This window comes from Anas acuta, chromosome 18, assembly GCF_963932015.1.
Source record: "Anas acuta chromosome 18, bAnaAcu1.1, whole genome shotgun sequence".
Taxonomy (NCBI): Eukaryota; Metazoa; Chordata; class Aves; order Anseriformes; family Anatidae; genus Anas; species Anas acuta.
Window position 1 is genome coordinate 9,874,857 of NC_088996.1, and position 24,396 is coordinate 9,899,252.

At 43.6% G+C, this 24,396-nt stretch overlaps 3 protein-coding genes and 2 long non-coding RNA genes across 9 annotated transcripts in view; 2 read left to right on the forward strand and 3 right to left on the reverse strand.

Moving 5' to 3' along the window:
* Nucleotides 1-4,669, reverse strand: part of PITPNC1 (phosphatidylinositol transfer protein cytoplasmic 1) — an 83,757-nt gene extending 79,088 nt beyond the window's left edge. The window contains exon 1 of the mRNA XM_068655492.1: nt 3,953-4,669. Within this exon, the coding sequence (XP_068511593.1) occupies nt 3,953-4,000 (48 nt within the window). The 5' untranslated portion in view covers nt 4,001-4,669. The remainder of the gene's footprint in view (nt 1-3,952) is intronic.
* Nucleotides 4,670-5,061: 392 nt separating this feature from the next.
* On the reverse strand, nt 5,062-7,465 carry LOC137841962 (uncharacterized). The gene is made up of 3 exons (XR_011088845.1): nt 7,273-7,465; nt 6,495-6,551; nt 5,062-5,234 (listed from the first exon to the last, which is right to left on the reverse strand). It is a non-coding gene; the product is annotated as an uncharacterized lncRNA (long non-coding RNA).
* Nucleotides 7,466-7,604: 139 nt separating this feature from the next.
* PSMD12 (proteasome 26S subunit, non-ATPase 12) lies at nt 7,605-15,601 on the forward strand. The gene is made up of 11 exons (XM_068655488.1): nt 7,605-7,783; nt 9,841-9,900; nt 10,133-10,261; nt 10,846-10,953; nt 11,239-11,343; nt 11,757-11,906; nt 12,063-12,197; nt 12,753-12,865; nt 13,245-13,419; nt 13,945-14,022; nt 15,174-15,601. Exons 1-11 carry the CDS (start codon nt 7,676-7,678, stop codon nt 15,381-15,383), a joined length of 1,371 nt encoding a protein of 456 aa, XP_068511589.1. The 5' UTR covers nt 7,605-7,675; the 3' UTR covers nt 15,384-15,601.
* A 1,643-nt stretch (nt 15,602-17,244) lies between these two features.
* On the reverse strand, nt 17,245-20,131 carry LOC137841964 (uncharacterized). The gene is made up of 2 exons (XR_011088847.1): nt 20,023-20,131; nt 17,245-19,208 (listed from the first exon to the last, which is right to left on the reverse strand). It is a non-coding gene; the product is annotated as an uncharacterized lncRNA (long non-coding RNA).
* Nucleotides 20,132-20,278: 147 nt separating this feature from the next.
* Nucleotides 20,279-24,396, forward strand: part of HELZ (helicase with zinc finger) — an 83,448-nt gene continuing 79,330 nt past the window's right edge. For 2 of the 5 annotated variants that reach the window (XM_068655480.1, XM_068655482.1), the window contains exon 1: nt 20,280-20,416. Coding sequence is in view for 1 of the 5 variants with exons in the window: in XM_068655485.1 (XP_068511586.1) it covers nt 20,410-20,416 (7 nt within the window). In the remaining 4 variants the exon portion in view is untranslated. Of the gene's footprint in view, nt 20,417-20,458; nt 20,482-24,396 lie in introns of those variants that run through there. The other 3 variants (XM_068655485.1, XM_068655486.1, XM_068655481.1) reach the window with 3 other exon arrangements.

Genomic DNA, 24,396 nt, shown 5'->3' on the forward strand with positions numbered 1-24,396 from the left:
TTCCACCAGCTTCAGCAGAGATAATCTTGGTTGAGATAAAGAACAAAGGAAAGAAGAACCTTTCTGGGTGTTTTTGTTTGTTTGTTTTGATCTTAGTTTAGATACTAGCCATACATACATAGCGCTGAACTAACAGAAACGTTGACAGTCATCTCCATTATCAAGAAAAAAAAACACCTTATCACTACCATTTATTTTATATTCAGCTTTAAAATACATGCAAGCTAGCTTTGCATCGTTATTAGCATTTTACAGCAGTAACAACTCCATTTTCAACAGGATTCAGCAAAAATGTCTTTCCACCTACTCCTCTAAAGAATATCACTTTCCACACAAATCATCAACTTCACTGTTCTTCATCTCTTCTAAAATAAAAGTTCAGTAAGATGCTAACCTCTCAGATTTGTTCTACATTTTCACAGAAAAGTAGCTCTAAAGCACAAAAAAAACCCACCCCACATATAATCCTTCCCGTGAAGAAAAATATGATGGAACTATGATTTGCAATGAGACATGAGACTGAGAATTTTTTGGCATCTCAGCTCTTTTCAATTGCTTGGCGCTCCCTTCACTTGCTCAAGAATGTGCTTTCAACAGATGATACTTTAGAAAAACACAATGTAGCCTATTATAAGATTCTCTCGTATGATGGAGCTATTTGTAAGAATGAACTAATAAACGAAAATGTAAGAAGAAAAATAATCAAGAGGCAGGCTCGTTTATTAATTGCAGCTGGGCTGAAGATTGCAACATATCCTAAGCAATTAGTGCAATAGATTTTACTTGCTTTATGTATGATGAAAATACATAATATATACTTGCATTATGCATTTATGAAAATGAATGTCTTTTTGTAATTTATGAGGTCTCAGTTTTAACAAAAAGGACTGAATTTGCACTCATGCCTCCCAGAAGTACCACAAATGAGGTACAGAGTGACTTCTAATTGGCAATCTTATTGGTTTATTCAAGCAACAGCTACATTCTGACCTAATTTGCAAAATTCTTCCAGCAGTTGTTATTATTTTGCTTAGAAGTTAACATGACATTTCCTTTCTCAAATTATTTCACGGCTAATTGGGCAGCTTGTAACAATATATATATATAATATATGTAACAGCCCTAAAGAATTGTCAATAAAAGCACAGTTTAATGAGTATGCCTCAGCCTTGATTAAGTACAATAGCGTGGTGCCACAGCATCTCAGCAAGCGCTCTTGAAGCAACCTGCCTTTGGTGCTCATGGATGAGGAACAAAGATAAAATCATAGATTCTAAAATGCACCGCTGCCTCCTGTATCCTAGCATAAAATACACAGGAAGAGTTAGGTCAGTGATCAACATTTCTTAGGAAATATTTTATTGTCAAGAAAGCACTTGACATCCAAGCTGACAGGTAAACAACCAAGGCTTCCATTAATATTTGAGCATCTTATCTAATAGGGGAATCAATGAAAGAATGCCCCAAGCAGCCTCTGCAGCAGCTAAGGAAAACCAGCTGTACAGAAATTCCTGTCTACATGATCCGATTATTTGCACAGAAATGGCACAGGAAACCACTCCGTTTTTGGTGACAACATAATGCTACCAACTAAACAAGGAATACCTATTTATATCTATATAAATAGGTATCTATCTATATCTATATAGGTACCTATCTATATCTCTACCTATTTACGGATAACCAGTAAGTCAGTGCTAAAAAAGAAAGCTGTTCGAAGAAGTGCTTTTGAATGCATGTGTAAGGTGCACAGGCCAAAAACCAGAATTTTCACAGCAGAAAAAACAGAGCTGTAAAGCCCAAGTAAGGAAGGCAGCACAAGGAGGGAAGCCAAGCAGCTGTGTAAGTAACAACTGCATTTTTCACATACCTGTTGAAACCTATAACCTCAAGAATACTTTGGTGCTTGACTCCCACTACAAGCTAGGTACCACTGCAGATCAGAGCCTAATGTGCCAATCCTGTGAGAAAAAGCATAACCTTCATTTCCACCAAATCTCACTTACTTTCAGCGTGACTTAGTACCTTGCAGAAGACAGTTTGGGCCTCTCAGAACCAAAATGGCTTCTGAAGGGCAAGCACTGCCCCTATGCTCTCCTGAGGACTGCATAATGTTTCACCTGCACAGTCCCAAAAATATACATTATTGGCAGTCAGTATGAAACTAGAGGTCAAATAAGGTAACACCTTCAGAGACTGTAGAAGACGTCACAAAAATGCACCACTGTGAGAAATACATTGCAGGACAGTTTTAGGACATAAATAATACCAAAAAAAGTCTGACAATTTTAAAGTTTTGTCAGTTTTACAATTAATAATGAAATTCATGCTAAATACCAGACACATCCTAGGTCCCTCAAAGTCATCTCAGCTGCAGCTCTTAGATTAGATGGATGATTCAACATAAAAGAACCTACAAGATACATGAGCATCTTTACTAATTCTGTAAACGTTCTTGAGAATGAGAGACTTCCAACACCTTCTGCCTCACTGCACATCAGCCATACCTGTGTAGGGAGCTTTTCCACCATTTCTCTATCTGGAAATCTTATTTAACGAGATTTTTTCAGAATACATCTGTTCCCTTCTGATGACATAATTAAATGCTATTAACTAAGTGTGGTAGCCTGAGGGCATTGGGAACTGGCTTGGATAAAGTACTGCCTATACTACAGTAACACCAAAACCAAGTAAAACTCTGTATCGAACAAACGCCACCCAGCATCACATTGTGTTTTATAACTGGGTTGGACAAATGCTTGAATTCAGAACATTGCCTATTTACCCACACATAAGTGGTGCTTTTGGGTCTTGCTCCCAGAACAAGCACAAGTGGACTGGTCCCAATTTGGGGTTGAAACTCTAAATTTTAATAAGCTGTTCATTTGCCCCATCTGAAGACAGGGACAGAGGGTCCGAACAACTGCTGTGCAGCACCACCGAGGAGCCCTCTGCACACACTGAGAGGAGGAAAACCACACCGCGCAGCAACACCCTTGCTCGTGGGCATTTAAACAAAACCCACGAGCTAGTTTGCAAAATAACTGTATTTGGGTATAAATACGGGGGCAGGGGGCTGTGCACCCCTGCTAACCACCACCACCCCCCCCCCGCCCCAGCCAGCGCAGCTTTCCCGCGCCCGCGCGAAGCAGCGCGGGGGGCGTGGCCAGCACCGAGGGGGCGGGGCCACCGCAGGGGGGCGGGGCCAGGGCGCCCCCTGGCGGCGGCGCGCTCGGGGGGCTCCGGGAGCGCGGCGCTGCCCCGCCAAGCGCCTGCCCTCGGGGGCCGCTGCCCGGCACCATGTCGGCGACAGGCGACAGAGCACGGAGGGGCCTTTCGCTGCCTGTTGAGCCCACGGGCCCGCTGTCTGTGGGCACAGCGAGTAGTAGGCGGCACGGGCATCGCGGGGGGGTGCTGCTGTCCTAAGGCAGCCAGCTGGCAGGTCACACGCCTAACCCCTAACGCGGGCGTTAGGATGGGGACACAGTGGTTTGACTTTCAGTTGTTTCTTGACACGACAAAAAAAGTTTGACTAGGAAATTACCACTAGCTAGCCTACCTGTGCCAGAGTTTGAGGCCAGTCCCATCTGCGAGGATATTTTAAGCAAAGGTGAAGATATTTTTAGAATCTGGGTTTCGGACAAACGCTTTACGAGGCACGGGATTTCAGCACAAAGTGTTCCCTTGCCAATATGCTTCAGGTTCTTAAAGGTCTGGTTGCAAGATCGTTCTAACACCTGGGCGCCACAAGGCTTTCGATACGCTTCACTTACCTTCGTTCCTGCGGGATTCCTTTATTTTGCAATAACAACACGCCTCTCCCGCCAATCCTACCACCAAGTTTGTTACGCGAAGGAAAACCGCTCGGTAAAACAGACACGACCTCAACTTGCCTTGGAAGAGCAAAGCCTGGCTGGGTGAGAGCCTGGCCGCCAGCAGCGGCGGAGCTTACCTCCTCAACTGTCAGAGGCATGCAGATCCGGTACTCCTTCATGAGCATATTCCTGCTGCCTCGGTGCGCACCGGCAAACTGGGAGAAAAGTGGTTATTTCTGCACGATGATCACGCCAAAAAAAATAAAATAAAAATTAAAAAAAAATAAAAATAATCAAGCCTCTTTTCTCTGGGCAGCGTGTCCGCAGGAGGGTAAGGCGACCATCCAGGAGGGCTGAGCGGGCGAGGAGCAAAAGCGACAGAAGCGAAGCCGCCAGGAGCGCTCCTCTCTCGCAGCCCTTCCTCCTTCAGGCTGCGATCATGTGAATTTCCCACACGCACGCAGGGCTGTGTACAAAGAGCTCCAACCCCGGGCGCCGCCGCACTCTCAGAGCCATCCGTCGGAAGCGTGCGAGAGCGGCAGCCCCTGGCGGCCCCGCCAACACCCGCCCGGGGCTCCGAAAAGCCCGGAGGAGCCCCCAAAAGGCGGCGGGGAGGCTGCGGTGCCAGACAAAGGCTCTTTCTAGCGCTTCCGAAGGCGGCTCCCCGCTGCTCACCGCTGGGCCGAGGGAAAGGGGGGAGGATGCTGGAGGGGGGAGGCGGTGCGGTGCGAGCCGATGCGAGCTGGAGGCGAGGAGCGGCCGGGGCTGGGGCTGGGGCTGGAGCCGGGGGCACGGAGCGGCTGCAGCGGCGGCCCCGGCGGGGCTGACATCACGGAGAGGCAGGAAGGAGGGCGGGGGGACCGGGGGGAGTGAGGAGGAGGAGGAGGAGGGGGGGGGGACCGGGGGAGGACAGGGGAGGACCCGGGGAGAACCGGGAAGAACCGTGGGGGGGAGTCCGGGGAGAATCGGGGGGGTCCGGGGAGAACCGGCGGGGGGGGACCAGGGGGGAACTAGGGGGGCTCCGGGCAGCAGCAGCCTCTCAGGAGGCTTTAAAGAACCCGGAGGGGCCAGGCTGCACCCCGCGGGGGTCTCTCCGAGGTGCCCCCCCGGGGTACGGCAGCGGTGCCCCCTTTGGGGCGCTCCGTGGCACCCCGCAGAGCCGCAGCCCCCCCCCCCGGTACGAGGACACCGCCGGCTGCAGGGCACTGCTGGAGGCGAGCGCAGGATGTGGAGGCCTCACCCATTTCCCCTCTGGTCAGCGCCTCGCTGTCGGCCGGCGGATTTTGCAACGCAAATAAAAGTGGGTTTCGTGTCGGCTGCTGGCTTTCAAACGCCACGCACGGAGTTCGGCGAAAAACCACCTCCTGCCTCGTTGAGGAGCAACGCCAGGGCCATCGGGGGGGCCTTTCCTTCCCTTTCCTAGTTTGTTGGTTACATCTTTTATTTTAGGTGCTTGCTTTTCATTGTATTTCTCCAAAAGAACTATAAGCATTATTGCAATTCAGCCTGATACGCACACAAACTGAACTCCGAAACTAGCAAAGAAACCTGAACTCTTACATAACTGCGCGGAAATCATAAAACATTTGTATCGCTGCTTCTCCTGTAAGCAAATGGCTATAGAGCACGTATCGCACAGCAGTGCTGTGACTGCAACATTAAAACATAAAGCACTGTATAGATAATGGTAAAAGACACCAGCATTGAGAACTCCGTTATTTGCAAAGATAGAAGTGATGAAATACCATATTTGGGGCAGTTAAACATGAATTTGGGTCTACAATGAAATGTGTTTCATAACAAGAAAGAGCAAAACCCCTCATTGGTTCCAAATGTACATTTCAAAGCGATGTACACAATTGTTAGCCCAGAGAGGACACAGTGCCATCTCCTGGAGCTAACAGTATCGCTTTTCCGTTCCATCCCATTAACAGCGCAGTATTTCACACACCCTGACTTTCTGGTGAAGTACAAACACCTACACAAAGAGAAAATCTGGGAGCTCTCCTAATAGCCTGGATTTTCAACTGAGGTATGAACAATGCAGTTAATGAGTCTTCTATTTCAAATCTGACAACAGCCATTTATATACATCCACCCTGTAGCTATAATTCATAGTGTTGGCAGTAATATTCATGAAACTTCTATGAAAAATAGCCTAAACAAGGCAGTAACTGCAATATTACCTACAAATGAGAGATCCAAATTCAGATCCAAAATAATTACAGCAATTTTAAGTGATTTGTTACTGGTTACATTAACTGGGGAAAAAAAAAATCACCTGGATTTCTGCTGAAAAACAGTGTAAAAATTTGAACTGCTTCGCATAGCACCTTGATGCTACTCAATCTCTAAATAAAATGGAAATGAAAATTATTTTCCATACCCACTGCAAAACATTCTTAAATCACCCCAGACTTACTGCCACAAACACAGCTTGTTCTTGTGCGGTCTGCACATGCACATGGAGGAAAAAACAGTGACCCCAGCAATAACCTCTACAAGTCCCAAATATGACTGCTGTCCTGGGCCTCTGTAAAAAGCATGTCCATCAAATGTTTTTAGGGGACATGCTGAGAGAGGAAACTTCTAGCTATAGCTAACCAGGAAGTTGCTGCTAAGCATGCCTGCCTGAATTTTTGTTATTTTCTGTGAATTGTCAGAAATTATTGTTCTTACCTCTGCAACATGCTCTCTGTGATCAGTTGGAAAAATCACCCTTCTTTCATTTCTGGCCTAGGGGAAAAAAACAACACAAGCATTTTAATGCATGCTGAACACTAATTCCAGGTGGAGTTGTCTCAGTAAAATGCCAATTCCTAATAAGAGTCAGTAAAAGTCAAACTAGTTCGTCAAGTATTTTACTAAGAGCTTTTAAAAAAGCTCTTATTTTATCTTTATTTAAAAAAATAAAAAAAAAATAAAAAAAATATTTTTGAACCATTCAGGATTTTTTTTTTTTTTTTTTTTTTTTTTTTTTTTTTGCATGGGATGCAAAAGCTGCATCCTCAGCTTCCATCATATCCATGCAGGTAAGATAACAGCCGGGGTATACATTGCTTCTACTCGTCTTTTACTCACTCTCTGAACTAGAACCAGTGTCTGGATGTTCAGTGAGAATAGCATCTGCCTTTTAATTTCCATGAAAGCCATCACTATCCATACGTGATACATGCATGTATTTTCACTACTTAAATCAAATAATAACTAGAAATGATTAAGGATAATGGATAAAATGTTTGAATTCACACAGAAAGTGATGCGAAGTCCACAGCCTGTGCTGTAGCTTCATTTCCCCCTTGCTAATTGGAAAGCATATATGAAGTTCTCTCACAAAATATGGTATCACAGCCCTGAACTTCTCAGTTGAGTTACCCTGACCTTACACCAGCGCAGCTGATATAGTAATCAAGCCTTAATTCTGCAGATAAAAGGCTCAAGCTGTTATCCTCAATACCTCTTTGCCACACGAAGGTTTTGTTACAGCACAGACTACACTTCCAGGACAACTTATGCTTTGCTGCGAGCTTTAAGTAATGCTCGGAAACACAGTGCTCTCACTGAGGAGCATTTCCCTTGCAGTAATTTATTATCAAACACCAAGAACTTTGTGGGGACGCCCACAGCGACAAAACCCCCCCTCACCCACCGAGCCCCACCTGGGGCACTGAGGGCACTGAGGCGGGGAGCGGCCTCACACCAGGGGGCCTGCGACGCGCCCGGGGCTGTCCGCGGCGCTGCCTGCGCGGCGCAGCACGGGGAGCGGGGGCCTTCGGTCGGGCTGTCCCGGGCGTGCCTGCGCGCGGCGCCCGCCCGCTTCCGGTGAGTGTTGGCGGGGGCCGCGCAGCGGGGCCGCGGCCATGGCGGAGGGAGGCGCGGAGCGGGCCGATGGCCGCATCGTCAAAATGGAGGTGGATTACAGCGCGACGGTGGACCAGCGGCTGCCCGAGTGCGAGCGGCTGGCGCAGGTGCGTGAGGGGAGCGGGAGGAAGGCGGCCGGTGAAGATGGGCTGAGTCATGGCGCGGGGCGGGCTAGGCCGCGGTCGGGTTGAGGCCCGGTGGGGCCACGGGGACAGGACAGGGACAGGGACAGGCAGGGCAGGGACAGGCAGGGTAGGAGGTGCAGCCGCAGTAGCCTCCTCTCGCCCCCCGGCCCCGTGCTGAGGGCTCCGGAGCTCCTTGGGGAAGGGCAGAAGCTGAGGATCCTAAAATCCTGGAGTCATCAGGGGTGGCAGAGAGCTCCTCGATCGCTCGGTCCAGCCGTCCCCCTACCACCAATGTCACCCACTGAGCCATGTCCTCATCACCACGTCCAGCGTTTCCTTGAACACCCCCAGGGATGGTGACTCCACCACCTCCCTGAGCAACCCGTCCCAATGCCTGACGGCTCTTTCTGAGCAGAAATGTCTCCTCATTTCCAACCTGAACCTCCCCTGGCACAACATGAGGACATTCCTTCTAGTCCTGCCGCTGGTTATCTGCAAGAAACAGGCACCACTTCAGCACTTGGCTGTCAGTGTGCAGCAGGGGGAGATGAAGGCAGACGTCTGGCTGAAGCCTTATGAGTGAGGCAAAGGGACAGGGCTGGGATGGGGCTGATTTGCTGCAGGGATGGGGATTTTTGCCGCTGCCACTTTCCGCCAGCAGCGTGGCGTGGCAGGCGCATGGCAGGTGCTTGCTCATCCTACTCTGCGCCAGTGATGTCTTGGTGTAATTGGTCCCGTGTCAGGTTGGGCACGCAGCTCTTTGCACCCGTGTCACTCGGTTATGTCCGTGCCGCAAAAGACTGGAGTGGGGGGCCAGGGCCACAGCAGGGTGCTGAGGAACAGTCTGCCGAGCACACATGGGGGCACACCCAGCCACAGCCACTGAGCGTGTTGCTGATGGGGTCTCAGAGGGAATTGTGCACGTGGTGTACCGTATCTTGAGATTTCTTTGGGGCCCTGCTACGTAGGTTAGAGGTTTTTACACATCTCAAACCTCAGAACAGTCAGGTGGGATTTGCTCGTGGTCCAGTAGGATGGCATCGGATTCCTTACACGCTGCCAGTGCTCTGCGAGATCCATGTGTGATGTGAGAGGCACACTGGAGTGTAAAGTGTGTTGTAGGATTTTAAAGGCCTGAAGATAGGTAAACTGCATCTAATGCTGTCTGACAGAAGTGCATGGAGAGTAGGCACAGATGTTTGATCCCACCAGCAGAGCTCTGCATAACTATGGGCACCGTGGCTGCGCTTCATTGCCACGGAATTCTGTGGCAGTCTGACCACATTCCTGACAAACCACTGTAGAGTCTGCAAGAATTTCAGTAGGATGAGGTACGCTTTAGAAGCAGATTTTCCTTTTCTTTCTTTTGTCATTCATTTCCTTGTTTCTAAACATTTTCCTGTCCCAGAGTTGTCATGGGCTGTTATAAATTCTCCCATATAAACATTTTTTTCATGAGATACTTGCTAGGAATTACAGTTCAGGACTTAAGAGTACTTTATGGTAGCTTATTCTCTCTGAAAAAGGCCAATATAGTTCTCAAACCCCAAAAAGCAGGACTATGGTAATTCCATGCCTGGACTGTAAGGTGTGTAGTGCATGTTTTCTGTAATATGCTGTGACTAAGATGTGATGAATATGGATTAAAGTAACAGTGTTGTTTTTTTGCAAGGGTATCTGCTTGCATATCTGTTCTCACTTAAAGCTTTGTTTTGGTTAGGAAAGAAATCAGTCTTATATCTAGCTTGGTGAGCATGAGCTAGCCAAACCTGTCTGCAACTTGCTGGGTTTCTTCCTCTAGACAGACAACTTCTAGCTTGTGTTAGGCAAAACCGGTACCTTTCTAGTTTAATCTTTGCATTTAGCCACATGTTTAATGTTAGGGCTGTGCATGTGTCTTTTTTTTTTTAAATACATAGAAATTAGTGCACAGGCTAGTCTGTGTTTGTTTTACTTACATAAGAATGGGAGCTTCTCTCAATTTAAACTGACCCGTATTCTTCAATCGCGGTGATAATTCTTTTATTCTGTTGTATTAGGAGGGGAGACTGCAAGAAGTCATTGAAAACCTGCTCTCCTTGGAGAAACAAACACGAACGGTAAGTAGCATGTAGTGTGGAGCGTGTCTGCTGGGCTGGCCTTCAGCCCGTATCCCCGTGTCCCACTGCATTAAAGCTGTGAAGGGGGTTGGGGTATCAGTCCTTCTCTTTTGTTGTTCTTACCAGTGAGGCTAGATGTAACAGAAATTTATTCTTTGTATCGTGGAAGTGCAAGTGATAGAGGCATGCAGGCTGTTCATCCCATCACTAACGTGCTGTTTGTTTGTTACAGGCCTCTGACATGGTTTCCACATCACGGATCTTAGTGGCTATAGTGAAAATGTGTTACGAAGCTAAAGACTGGGATGCTCTTAATGAAAATATAATTCTTCTGTCAAAGAGAAGAAGTCAGTTAAAACAGGTGAATAAAATCGTATTTGGAGCTACATCGTATATATCTGATTCCTCACTGTGTGCAGAGACTTCTGACTTTCCAGCACCTGCCAGAGTACACTGTAATTAGATTCTGCTGACATTTTTTTGTAGACATATGAATACCAATAATGAAACTCGTGTCTGGAATTAATCTGTCTTTACTTTGTACCTGAGCTCCATGTGGTTCATCTTGCCATTCTTGACAGCACAGCTGTGCCTTTTTGCATGACGGTGCTTTCAGACAGTAGTTCATCTTTACAGTCTTAGACAGTCTAAGTTGTAGACGTATTCTTAATTTTTCATGTTCGCATGTGGTGTACATTAAGTAGTTACTGTGATTTATTGTGATGAAATAAGGTATATACTTCACATACTTGCTTTTGAAACTGTCATACTCTGGAATTCAGTTCTGTCTGAGAAATCAGGTATCAAGATAGCTGGAAACAATTGCATTTAAGAAGGTGCAAAGTGTATTCTGCTCTGTGTTTATGTAGTGCTTATCTTTGAGTGTTTTTATTTGAATGCCTTTGAGAAACCTAAAAATATTTTTCTTGTCTGTTACTGTACTAGGCAGTTGCTAAAATGGTCCAGCAGTGCTGCACTTACGTTGACGACATCACAGACTTACCAGTCAAACTGCGCTTAATTGACACGTTGCGAATGGTTACGGAAGGAAAAGTAAGATTCCACAAAGTAGATATTTGGATGTATTATTAATACAGAATTAAAAAGTGCCGTTTATTTTTCGCTTTTTAAAGTGTTATATATTCGATTTTGTTAGAGAAATGGGCAGTTTAAATTAATTTCTTTTGCACTTAGCAAAGTTTTATGTACAGTTACATTAACCACAAGTGAATTACTTGTGTTCAAACATCAACTATATGTCTTAGGAGGGTTGTGGTCTTAGAGTTTATGCTCTTCTTTGGAAAATTCCAATATTTAAATAGCCAATTCTGATTTCAGATATATGTGGAAATTGAACGTGCTCGTCTGACAAAGACACTTGCAACAATAAAGGAACAGAACGGTGAAGTGAAAGAGGCTGCCTCTATTCTGCAAGAATTGCAGGTAACTTGCCATGCAACTCAAAATTGCATCGGTAATCTATGAGCAGTCAGTATTAATTTTTATTATTGTTTAGAAATATAATCAGGTACATCTGCAGAAATGTCTGGAATGAGATTAACTGTTATGAGTGAAAGTGTAACTCTGTTTAAACTGCTTTTGTTACTCTAGGGGTTAAATTGCATGGAATATTTTCTGTTTGGAAGACAAATTTCAATTCGCTAAGTATTGCAGTGAGTTTAGCGTTAGTGAATTTCTCTCATGTGAGTAGGGGCTATAATTCAAAATTGAGTAAGCTTTTCTCCATTTTCACTTACTCTGAAATAGATTTTTTTTTTTTTTTTGAATCATGTTACGCTTCTCTATTTTACATGATTTGACTTTGACAGTACTAAACAGTTAATCTTTAATTTTAGGTGGAAACCTATGGTTCAATGGAGAAGAAAGAACGTGTAGAATTTATCTTGGAGCAGATGAGGCTCTGTCTAGCTGTAAAAGACTATATCCGCACTCAAATTATCAGCAAAAAAATTAATACTAAATTTTTTCAAGAAGAAAACACGGAAGTAAGTTGTTGGAGGATTTGTTTTTCCCTATTTTAATCTAACATGCTTCTCTTCGGGTCCAAGTGTATTTGAATCTTCTGTTTTCTGGAATCCATTTGGATTTAATTTACATGATTCATAGAGCTGTTTTAATTCTACTGTTTGATACCGTTTCAGAAACTAAAATTAAAATACTACAACCTAATGATCCAGCTGGATCAACATGAAGGCTCCTACCTCTCCATCTGTAAGCACTACAGAGCCATTTATGATACTCCATGTATTCAAGCTGAGAGTGAAAAGTGGCAGCAGGTAAAAAACAAACAAACAACAAAACAAAAACACTACATACAAAATGTCTGTATCTTCCTGTGACAAATATGCATTTCATTACCAGATGAATTTACAACAGATTAAATAGCTCTTAAATCTGTTGTTGTTGTTGTTGTTATTTTTAATGGCTATCATAGCAAGTTGCATAGTTGAAAACGAGTATAATAAAGTTGATTTCAAAAGAATATTTATAACTAACATTTTTACTATATTGTCTTTGAAATCTTGAGATTATCTTTTTTATTTTGCGGAAGTGCAGAAATTAAAAACAGCTTTGCAAGTAGTCTAAATTATACCGTTGTGTGAGCAATATAAATGTTAGGTATTTAAATTCTTTTTAAGGTATTTATTTGTAATGTTCAAATTTCAGTTAACCTGTATCAATTTACCACTGTGAAGGAAGGTTCATTTCTACAAGATTACATCAATTTAGCTTTTAATACACTTAACTTAACCCTTTTACATATTAAATTCTAAACTCTGCGAGTAGTTTTCTACCCTTCTGTTTAATTAACACTCTTTTCTACTGAACAGGCACTGAAGAGCGTTGTTCTTTATGTTATTCTTTCACCTTATGACAATGAACAGTCTGATTTGGTGCACAGAATTAGTAGTGACAAAAAGCTAGAAGAAATCCCGAAGTATAAGTAAGTGCCCTTTCTAATGTACAATTCTTAGGCCAAAAGCATTTCTTACAGTAGCTGTGCAAATGAGATCTGTTTATGTTGAGTCTGCTGTAAACATTTCAGAATTTAATGCTGTATGAAAAATACTGCAAAATTTTCATGATTGTGCAAGTTAAAAGTTAAAATAAACGTTTCTGTAAGAAAAGAATCATTATTAGAAACACTGTCTGACGTTAGCTGCCTCCTGATACTGTGAAGTATGAGATTGTACTTGTGAAAAACAATGAATATTAATGGTAATAAAATTAAAACATTTAAAGATACTTCGCTAATCTAGTTAAGCATGAAAAAAAAAACTTATTGGTAAAGGATTTTAAATCATCTTTACTAAACCATTTAGAGACCTCCTCAAACTATTTACCACCATGGAATTGATGCGATGGACTGCCCTAGTTGAAGAATATGGGAAGGAATTGAGAGAAGGATCCCTTGACAGTCCTGCAACAGATGTTTTTGGCTGTACAGAGGAAGGTGAAAAGAGATGGAAAGATTTAAAGAATAGAGTTGTGGAACATGTAAGTATGGCTGATTCTTTAAGAACTAGCTATGTATGCTATGCCTGAACTAAAAATACCTTTTGCTTGACATATTTTGTTCACAAAGGTGTTTTCATTTAATGTAGGAAAGCAGCAGATAAGTTGCATTTTGCATTATATTACATTTTTCAACGTTTTTATTTGTTCATACTTACATATTATAGATAGGTACTTGGCACAATGGCCAGAAAAAAAGAGCACATTGTGCTGAAATTGTGAGATTTAGCATTCAAATGTCAGTAGAGCAAAAACTTAAGCCTTGTTTTGTATTATTAATAATTAGTTGATTTCATTACTTAATAATTTGTCACACAGAGACTATTACAAGCACCTATACCTATTATAAGCACCTGTTGGTCCACAGCTCATTTATGTACTTTATGCTGGACTGCCATTAGAGCATTACGGCTCCTAATCTGCTTTTAACATTGACTTTTATATTTTTGCAGCCTGCTTCAATTATTTTTTACACATAACCCTCTACTCTGAACACTTTTATTCCAGAATATTAGAATAATGGCTAAATATTATACCAGAATTACAATGAAGAGAATGGCACAGCTCCTTGATCTGTCCGTTGATGTAAGTATTGCCTTGCTTATACTCCTTTCATAAAGGGAATAGAAATGTATATGTGTGTGTGTTTGTAAAAATATATTAGTACTCAGCAGAGTAACATTCTCTTTTAATTCCAAATTTTGGTCTCTCTTTTACACTTAAAAAGCTTTGAAAGTAGTGCCGTAGAGCATCATTGCATTCTACTTCTGCATTGTCTGTAAAACATAGCGTTGTAGAAATACACTGTTTGGAACAAAATTCTCAGGATTTATACTTCTGTGTTTATGAATGTTCAAGGATATAGTATCTGTTGCTACTTGTGCATATATCTGCCTTTGTATCATCTTTCCAGCTCTCCTGGCATCATCCTTAGTTTTATTCCTCTATTTGTGATACCAGTGCATTTCAGCTTTTACCAGGAAGAACACAGTGTGCTGTAGTGATTTACACAGAGTGTTAAATGAACTTTAGTTATGTGAAAAGCAGTGGAAAAGCCTGCTGGGAATAGTAGTATGTTAATCCAAATATTTATTACTTTGTCCCTACTACTCAATGCAATACCCCGGATGTATTTTCATGCCTTTATGGGAGTTAAAAAAAAAACACAAAAACACAACAGTTTTTCAATTCAGACAGCACTGAATGTCATGATGCATGTGCCCATATGGCAAAAGCTGATGCTCAAAATTCATTTATGCTCAAGGTCATATTTAAATGTTGGAGCTTCTTATCTTATATTTCAGTGGGAAAAAGCGCTTGTCAATGAGTGATTAAATTTGATTGAAGATACAGGATTTCTCACCTGTAATTCGCAGGGATTTTCCTGTCTTGCTTGTTACAAGGGTTGGTCTGATAACTGTGTTGCCAAGTACTCCAAAGTGTAAAAGTCTGTTGGTGTAGTACATTAAACTTTTAATTTCATGAAAGATAATCAGATATAGATCAAATGAGGGAAAAAAACACCCTTGTGAATAGATGGTGCTAGTAGCTTGCTGTGCCTGTGTGTAATATTAAAGTATTGTGTTGTTTTTTTAAATACATTATTACCACAGATGGGTTTCTTTTAAGTATAATGACAACCTCATTCCTTGTGCTTTAATGCTGTTTGGGAAGAATTCTGATGCTTTGAAGATGAAAATGCTGTTTTCTTGACTTAGTGCTGTTTGTCTTTGCAGGAATCGGAGGAGTTTCTGTCTAACCTAGTAGTTAATAAGACCATCTTTGCTAAAGTAGACAGGCTTGCAGGAATTATCAATTTTCAGAGGCCTAAGGATCCAAACAATATACTGAATGACTGGTCTCACAAGCTGAACTCCCTAATGGCCCTAGTTAACAAAACCACGCATCTCATTGCCAAAGAGGAGATGATACATAACTTGCAGTAAGGTGCCTCAATAATCTCAGTGCTTTTAAAGAAGGCATTAAATCTTCATAATAGAGACTATTATTACAGTGTGTATATGTTTTTTTTCTCCCTGTCAAACCTTCCTGGACTAAAATTTAGAACATAATTCCCGATGACAGTTAAGTTCCCTTGATTGTTCAGATGTTTTTTTTGCTACAATTGGTGAAAGAACATAATAAAACGGTATTGCCTGTATAATAGCAGTCTTGTGATTTATTCTTTTCCATTTATACCTGTATCTGTCTAATGCATGATTCCGTGGTTATTTTCATTTTTGAGACTGTGACTGAGAGGACATACTGTAAATAAAACAAAAGTCTAGGGTTTAATGGTAGCATGCACTGAGGTAACTGATGTTAATATTATAACGTTATGTCAGAGGTCAAAATAAAGGCCTGCTAGCTTCTTAAACAATGCATTGGATATGTTTGATCATGACAGTATGGGATTAAACCATTGCATTCATCTGAACTTTGTAATTCATCTCTCCTCAATGTACCCTCAAAACCCCCTTAGTGCTGTTTGCTTCTTAAGACTCTCATTTTGTGGATCAAAGGCAAAAATGAATTAGTTTGAATATCCTTACTGTAGAAATTGTATGTGTTTAAGGAGTCTGTGTTGAAGAAATATTATCCTTGGATAATTATGTAGTAAGATTAAAGTTGAGATCATTTGTTCATTAGAGGACACTGGAGGAATTCCAGGGGAATTTTCATGCTGGAGAATCAAAACTCGTTACTCTTCAGTCTAATAATCAGACATTAATGACTGCCTAGAAACAGATTACTTTATTGTTTAATAAGCTGAAGCATTGCTGTTGCTATCTAACCTAAGGTCTACCACTGACTTGTTTGTGGCAGAAGGTAAACCACGTAACTTCTGATAGTTTCCCATGGTTGGTGCTTCTGAGGGATTTAAAGGAAAATATAAAGATCTAGTGTGCTAGGACAATAAAAACATTGCATCTCTTTCTGCAATCAGTCTGGAGCTTCTATTGGGAAAGTCCTCCTGTTGTTTTGTTTTCCAGAGGTGAAAGATGCCTGGTGGCATGTTAGACTGCAGCGTCAGTGAGGCAATTCTGTGCTGAATGTGCTATGTGTTTATTAATTGTACATGTTAATTGTAATGGTGTTTCCTGTATTTTGAAGTTAGACATCACAAGTGAAACTGATTGAAAAATGAGTTCTCTATATTGGAATTCAAGAAATGCCATTTCCCAGAAACAGGAGTGAATGCTATCAGAGACTGGAAATCGGTTTTCTGAATTTCCTGGGAAAGCAAAAGTCCGAAGAGAAAGGGGGAAAAAAAAGCAACAGCGTAAGTTTGAAATAATTAAAAAAGTTTTGTTTTGAAAAAGTAGAAACTAAACTATAGCTGTGATTCCAAGTGTGCAGTGCAGCTCATGGGAGAGCCAGAACTCTAGGGCTTTTTGGCTAGCAGCTTTCCATTAGCCCTGAAGCAAGTGGGGGTTTCTAAGTTTCCAACTCTTCCAGAATTTGTGCCACACCTTTCAGAACTCTGCTCAGATCTTTGCTTCATGGCAGGGAGCCTAGTAGCCCTAAGTGGCCCCAGGTTTTCAAACTCATGCTTTTTGGCAAAGAGCCTAGATTCTCCAAGGTCCTTGGCATGGCTCCTAGCTTCACAGAATAGGGAGAAGTCCTGTGAGCAGTGAGGATTTACAGAATTCTGACTTAAGGGTAGGGAGACTAGATGTATTAGTACCTTCTGTACAGGGCTTCCTTGCAGTCCCCTGGAGGTTGAACTCTAAATTTCCATCAAGAAGCTGTAGTTTTCAGGATCTTAAAATGTGTAAAAATAGAATTGAACTCGGCTTTGTTGCATTTGTTGGATTTTTTTTTTTTTTTTTAGTCCTAGTATTATAATTAGTCCCTAGAAATATCACTTGCTGCACTTCTGAGGATCTGAATCCTGTCAAGTCTCATGATGCTCAGCAGAGATTCATTGTTTTTGTCCTCCTCATGCCTCCCCATTGTGACTGTGGCATTTCTGATATTTCCAACCGCTACTGTTGTTTTTCTTCTGCTCCCAGACTCAAATGCGATCCACCATTCTTGGTCTTCTTGGGCAGAAGAGCATGCTGCAACCAGTACAAAAACTCACATTCCTCAGCAGAGTCTAGTACTCTCCTCTTGTCATGAAATGCCATTAGTGACCATTGCACAGGGGGATTCCAGGAACTTGGGACAGTTCTGGAAACATGAGTAGTCAGCATATCTGTGTCTATGTCTAGCCTGTGCTGCGGGAAGACCTGGTTTCTCAACTCAGCCTGTAGAGTTGTAATGGTGTGTTTGATTGCAGAGGTTGGAATGATGGCAACTTCCACATAATACTCAATAAGGACAGAGAAACCTCCTACAATAGCAGTTAATATATTAAGCTTATTGCCTTAAGTTATCCTTTAATATTGGCATTATTCTTTAATATTGTATTGAAACATGTCAATAAAAGCCACATGAAGTCCTTTTCTTCCCATGTATTGTGTGACTGCTTGCTAGTGGCATACCTCCTGTGCTGTTACAAAAGAAGTGGTTCTGAAACCAAAGTTTAGTTATATTATGGTTCTGTGGATGTAAGACTCATCCATCAGGCTAGTTGCTTTATGATTTGAACTTTGAGCAGAATTTCCAAGGTTCATGAATGCTTAGGATCAACAGTCCTCATCTTTCTATCTGCTAAAAAGACTATGGAAGAGCTTAGAGGGGGTACCACAGGGAAACAAATGCAGTTACTCCAACCTTGCAGGCTCCATGGCAGTACTTGAACAAAAGTGCTTGGCAGCCAACCCCACCAAAGAGCTCTTGGCTCTCTCTGTAGCCTCTGGCATGACCACTTAGGGTTTCTGCAATACAATTAACAAGTCCACAAAATCTAAACCTACTTTGTATGGGGGCAAAGAGTTAAGTTTAAGTAACAAGATCCTAACAAGCAGTGGGTGTAGGGTCACAGTCTCCACACTGTTTTATACACGGCACTGTTTCAGAGTTTGGGGATTCCCCTGCTGCCATCATCTTTTCCAAGCTCCTTTATGGGTTGTTTTGGCAGTGCCGAGTTGCCATTGTTTTTCCAGCAGTCTTTGCCTTTCAGTGCTTTCAATTTGAGAAGTTCAATACAAAAGAGATAGCAAAAAGCAGGAGAAGTGATGTCCATCACTGAACAAATCTTTCCAGCTGCAACTCAGTCACTAGATATGCTTTCTGTTCTAGTACTGTATAAAGAGATGCTTTCTGAAAAGGGATTCAAAAGTTAATGATAGCTTATGTGAAAAATAAATTCAGCATCTTTCTGTATCACCCCCAACCTGAATTCCAGAGGGTATATGGAAGATTTTATATAAGTCATTCTATTTTCTACTTTTTTTTTTTAAAGGAAACTTTCCTTGCATTTTATAACAGAAAAAAATCTATAATACAAAACTACACTAGCAACTGAACACGACCAACCTCCAAATAAAAGCACTAATTCTACTTCAACAGCCTAGTCAATGTTAGTTATGTGGTCTCACCTTTATCTGTTTCGCTATAACTACCCTCTTCCTCTCTGCAGGGCACTGCCTGGCCTGCCCAGCACCCATGGAAAAAATGTTTAACTCACTGCATGCCATCTAGGCTCGCCGGGGCTGGTGTCTGAGGCAGGCAGCTGCTGCAGACCAGCAGAGATGGTGCAGGGCAGGTTCCGCAGGAGAGGTTTTGTCCTCCTGAAATGGCGTCTGCTGGGTCGAGACTGGGACCAACGACGCTCCCCTCCGGCACAGCATTCAGTAGGGCATTGAAACAGTCAACGATAGCTGTAAAGTTGAATTGAAAAGTGGATTGATTTAAGTCTGGAGCTGCAAATGCAAAGGATTTCTTCAAATTTATTTCCTTCTGCATTTACATTTTTCTCTCTTTATAAATGTATTGCTGATGAATATTGAAAATACTCTTGGGCGCAAGTATCTTCTTGCAGTGGCAATGCATCAGAGGCTCGGCTGGTGGTTATTCTTCAAAGAGCTAGGAGGCGTTAAATGTAAATTTAAATATAAATGTATTTAGGAAAATCCAATACCAAAATGATCTGAATCTTCTAATTATTTTAATTAAAGTAGAAGGAAGAGCTTTTAAAAACACTGGGATCCTGTTTTTTTTTTTTTTTTTTTTATGACCTTTCTGAACACGCTGAAGAAAGCTGCTTTCCCTCACCATTTGTCCTAACTCCTGGTGGCCAAGGCACCGTGAGGGGCACCCATCTGCGGCCTCCAGGCCAGGAACGCCCTGAGAAACCCAGTTAGCAGCCCAGCGTAGGTACAAAGAACCGATTGCCAAAAATGTTTTGAAAACCCAGCTACCAGGGAAGATTACTCTGTGAAAATAAAACTGTTACGCAAAGCACTTTTGGGGATTCACGCGCAGCAAGTGACGCGCTGCCACCCATCCTTCAGCAAAACCAGGCGGAGGTTTCCAACCACGACGCTGGAGCACCCAACTGCGGCCTGTGCAAGTTGAAGAGCCGAAATTAAGATTAAATTATTATAATTTAAAGCCAAAACCCGGGGAGAGCCCCGCTGTGCTCCCTGCAGGGATGTGGTGTCGCAGCTGACCGGCGGGCCCCGGTACCCTTACCTGAGGGCTGGGACCCGCCAGGCCTGGCAGCTGCGTGTGGAGGCAGCGAGGCAGGACTCCGGGGGGCAAAAAAAAATTAAAAAAATAGAAGAAAAGGGGGATAAAAACAAAATAAAAAAAAAACAGGATCCCAGCTCGGCGGTGCCCCCTCGCTCCAGCCTGAGGGGCCAGCCGTGGGCGGCGGCCGCAGGCCTCGCTCCGAGGGGGTGGCAGCGGAGGCCCCGCTGCCGGTGGCGACCCCAATCCCGGCCCCAATCCCGCTCCCAGTCCCAGTCCCGGTCCCGGTCCCAGTCCCAGTCCCGGGCCCGGCCCCGCCGCCGGGGGAGGGCTTTCCCACAATGCTTTGTGGGGCCGTTGACAAGTGGATCCAAGATGGCGTAGAAAGTAATGACAGGTAAGTCCGGACTTCCCCAGCCGCCCCCCGCAGCGGGGCCGGGACCGTCGGGGCCGGGCCTTGAGGTGCTCGCCGGGAGCCCTCAGGGGGCTGCGTGAGGGGAGATCTCAACCCCCACACACCGCCTCCTCCTCCTCTTCCTCACCGCCGCCCCTCTGCCGGGCCCGGGCGCCGAGAGCGGGGGCTGCGGGCGGGCCGGGGGCTGAGCGGTGCCGGCTGGGGAGGGCCCCGCGGTTGTGGAGGGGCCCTGAGGCGGCCGCTCGGGGGTTGCAAGCGGAGGGGCCGGCTTGGAGCTTTCCCCCCCCCGCTCTCCCCTCCACGCTCCGGGGGTGCCGCGCTCGGCCCGGGAGCCCTCAGCAGGCGGCGGGCGCGGCCCTGAGGCCGGGCAGCCCCGAGGGCCCCGGGGTGGGGGGGAGAGAGCTCGGGGGGGAGCGGGGCTGTGGGGAGAGAGGGGCTGAGGGGGGGGCTCCGTCAGGCTGGGAGGGGTGGGGGGCACGGCGGAGCGAGGGGGTGGGGAGGGAAAGGGCGAGGGGGAGGCCGGGAAAGGAGGTAAAAAAAATAAACTTTTTTTTTTTTTTCTTTCTTAAAGGCTGGCGTAGGGTTTGCTGAAAGGATGGAGGAGTAAATTGTGAGGATTTAGCAGCTGTTTTTTTTTTTTTTTTTTTTTCAAGCGAGCCCTCCGAGCGGTGGAGCGGAGGCTTGGCCTAGGAGCTTGTGGGTCTGTTTTCTTCAGGGAGGCTTTGTCAGGGCCGTGTGGCTCCAAGTTGGGAGGGCCACGGGGATCCCGAGGCTGCCCTCGGTACAATGCAACTGTTGTGAAACTGAAAATAGGAAAGTTCGTACCCCAGGTTGCAACCCTGTGCCTTTTTTTTCTTTTGGAGGGGGGCAGATCCCCAAGTAGGGCTGCGTGTGATGCTACCCCTCGTGAGGCATTTGATGGGTTGTGTCCTTTTATTAATTTCCAAGCAATTGAAGTTGTTTGGTTCCAATGCAGTGGTAGTCGAGCTGTTGTTTGGTTATAGTAAAGCGATTAGTTGTTGATGGAAATTAAGATATAACTGCAGGGAGACAGTTGCAAGGTTGTTTTCCGATTAGTGACAAAATGAGTAAGAGTTAACAAGGTAATAGGATGCTTGTTTTATCACAGGCGCGGGGAGCTTGTGTTGAGGTTATAAAATCACAGATTTCATTTTCCATTTCAGCAATTAAATGATTCAGTTGTAAGACCAAAAATATTCTGGAAATGCAAATCCTTATTGACAGATTCAATATATCATAGCTAGTCTTGTTGGGACGGCTTGATTTGGTGAGGTCTTCTGATGTTAGTCTTCCTAATAAATCTTGTAACTGAAACAAAGGAAAAGATAAAATATTCCCTCTTTGTTTTTTTTTTTTTTTCTTTTCTCAAGTACACATTCTTTTGTAAAATTGAAAATATAACCAAATTAAATGAGATGATACTTGGCAAGTTTGTGGCATTTTCCAAGACATTGGTAGAACAGAGAGGGTTTACAAAAATGTGTTTTAAATTCAATTGTTTCAATATTTTTAAGTTCGATTTATTTTTTTGATGGCAAAGCATGGTTGACTGGGACAGCCTGGGGATGCTGGACTGCTTGGTGGTGCACAGCGGTGAGGAGCTGGTTTGGCACATGCAGTTGGATCTTAGATGCGGGCAGAGCGTTGGAGTGACCATCACCATCCCTGCCTCTCCTCGGGGTGCAGACGGAGGGATTCGGGCTTGGTAGGCTTGGCTCTTACAGCATACAAGTTGTGAGTGGCAGAGGTTACGTTCAGCTTTCTTTGTTGAGCTTTAATTAGCAGAGCAGTTTTTCTTTATTGGTTTGTGAAGGGACGTTTTGTGTTTTACTACTGATAAAATTGAGTTCTCTTTGTAATATATTATGAAAGCACAAATTACGTTTTTCTTGAGCTGAAATCAGAGTTCTCTTATCACTCCTCACCTATGTGAATTTTTTACTTAAACTACAGAGCGTGTATTTCCACTCCTTTAATTTGTGTGGACACTGTGCCTTTTCCACTGAGTTTGGATGAACTTTTATGTGAAAGAGAAGAAAGAGACATTTAAAACGATGGCTCGAGGACTTGGAAGGTTGGAATAGCAGAGTGGGTTTTTTGGGTTGTTTTCGTCTCTCCCCAGCAGAGTAGAAATTGAAGGGAGACTTGGAAGCTGCATTTTAGTCTGTGTTTTGGCCCGGTTCTGCTGCGTGATCCCTCGTAGATGATCCTTTCACTCTGAGGAATCTCACTAGCTTCAGAGAAGGTGCTCCTGGGCTTCGGGATCTCTATTTGGAGATCTGGTTGCAGGATAAGGGCTGTGGCGTGGGGACAACTTGTGTTCAGGGGTTAGACTCATGGAGGAATGCCCACCTCCAAGAAAAATGTAAGTAGCAGTGGCCAGAAGGGTTGAAGAGCTAATATTTCAAATTGACAAGGAACAGGCTTAGTGATTGAGGGATCTGGACAGTCTTGATGCAAATCACTTCACCGGTTTATGCCTCCTTTTGAAGGAATTTAAAATAGGAATAGTGAATCTTACCAACTTGTGGAGAGTTGACGCCTGGGGATGAAAGAGGCCATATAAGAGCCAGGCAATATTATTACTAATGTTTTCCAACACTGTTAATTTAATAGTCTGATGAAATATCTTCTCCAATGTATGCAATTATATTTGTTACTAAAATTGGCTTGCAATTATAGCTGGATATTCTTTCTGACATTTAGTGTTTTTCTTTTTTTTTAACGTTGTTTGGTACCATTTCTGTTTGCTACTGCACTTCAGTCTGGGTGTTCTCATTCTAGCAATGCAGCAGCAGTTACTGGAGCAATTCAGACTATTAGTCGAAAGCCCTTGAATCTTTCACCTCACTGGTATTCCCTCTTGAGGTCAGTGGTACCTAGTAGCGGGAGTGAAATCTCAATTAGAAAAGTGTTGTGTGATAATTTAAGTCCTGTCCCCTGCGTGCAGCCTGAATAACTTGGGACAGCCATGGGAGCTGGCTTGGAGAATGAGGAGGGATGGTGGCGTTCTGCCCTACTGGAGGGGTGCAGGAGCTGGACAACCAGCATTCCCTCAGCCTTGGGAAACAGTAGGCCAAGGATTTTAGCAGGTGTAAATCCTGGCCTTCCCTTTGACTGCCCTTGTGTCTGGGAAAGGGGGTCCTCAGCACTCCTCTGTGCCCAAGGTTTCTGCCCCATCACGGGGGAGAAAATAGCAAATTCGCTATTCGCAGTCCTCCCTTCTGCTCACCTATCGTTGCTGTTTTGAATTATTTCTCACTTCTGTTGATGAAGACCCTGCTATCAGTATGTGGCATTTATATTTTTGTCCCTTTAAATGAATGTATTATGGATCAGATTATCAGAACTAACAAGGCCTTCCTTTTTTTTGTTCTTGTTTGTCTTGCTGTTTCTTCTGTGGCCTTTGGCAGTAATCATCACTTCTCTTTATGTATATCAGTGACATATTTCAAATATCATACTTTATATGTTTAGTTTTGTAATTCCTTTGTAGACTTCTGCAATTGTCTTTTTTTTTTTTTTTGGGCCCGCAAGGAAGGGAAGAGAGAATACTGAAAAAGAGACTGCTTTTTCAGAAGTTAGCACAGAGCATTGGTATGGAATTAAAAAATATATATATTACTAAGGAATGCTTGGTCTTTTGGAGATTTTGACTAGGAAAGTGAACGCTTGTTTTCTTCTAGTGTTTGGGAATTGGTGGTGGAAAATAACTAAACTTTATAGATAGTGAAATTAGGAGTCTGCAAGGTCAGGCTGCTCTACAGAAACAGGCCTGCTTCTGGTGATTGTATTATGGTGGTATTGATATGTAGCTCAAGGTCTGTATTCCAAAACAGTCTCACTCGCTGAGCTTTCATCTCCTTTTCACACAAATGTTTACAACATGAGGTTTCAACCAGAGGCAATCACTCATGTGAAACTCGGAAAAGTGAATATTA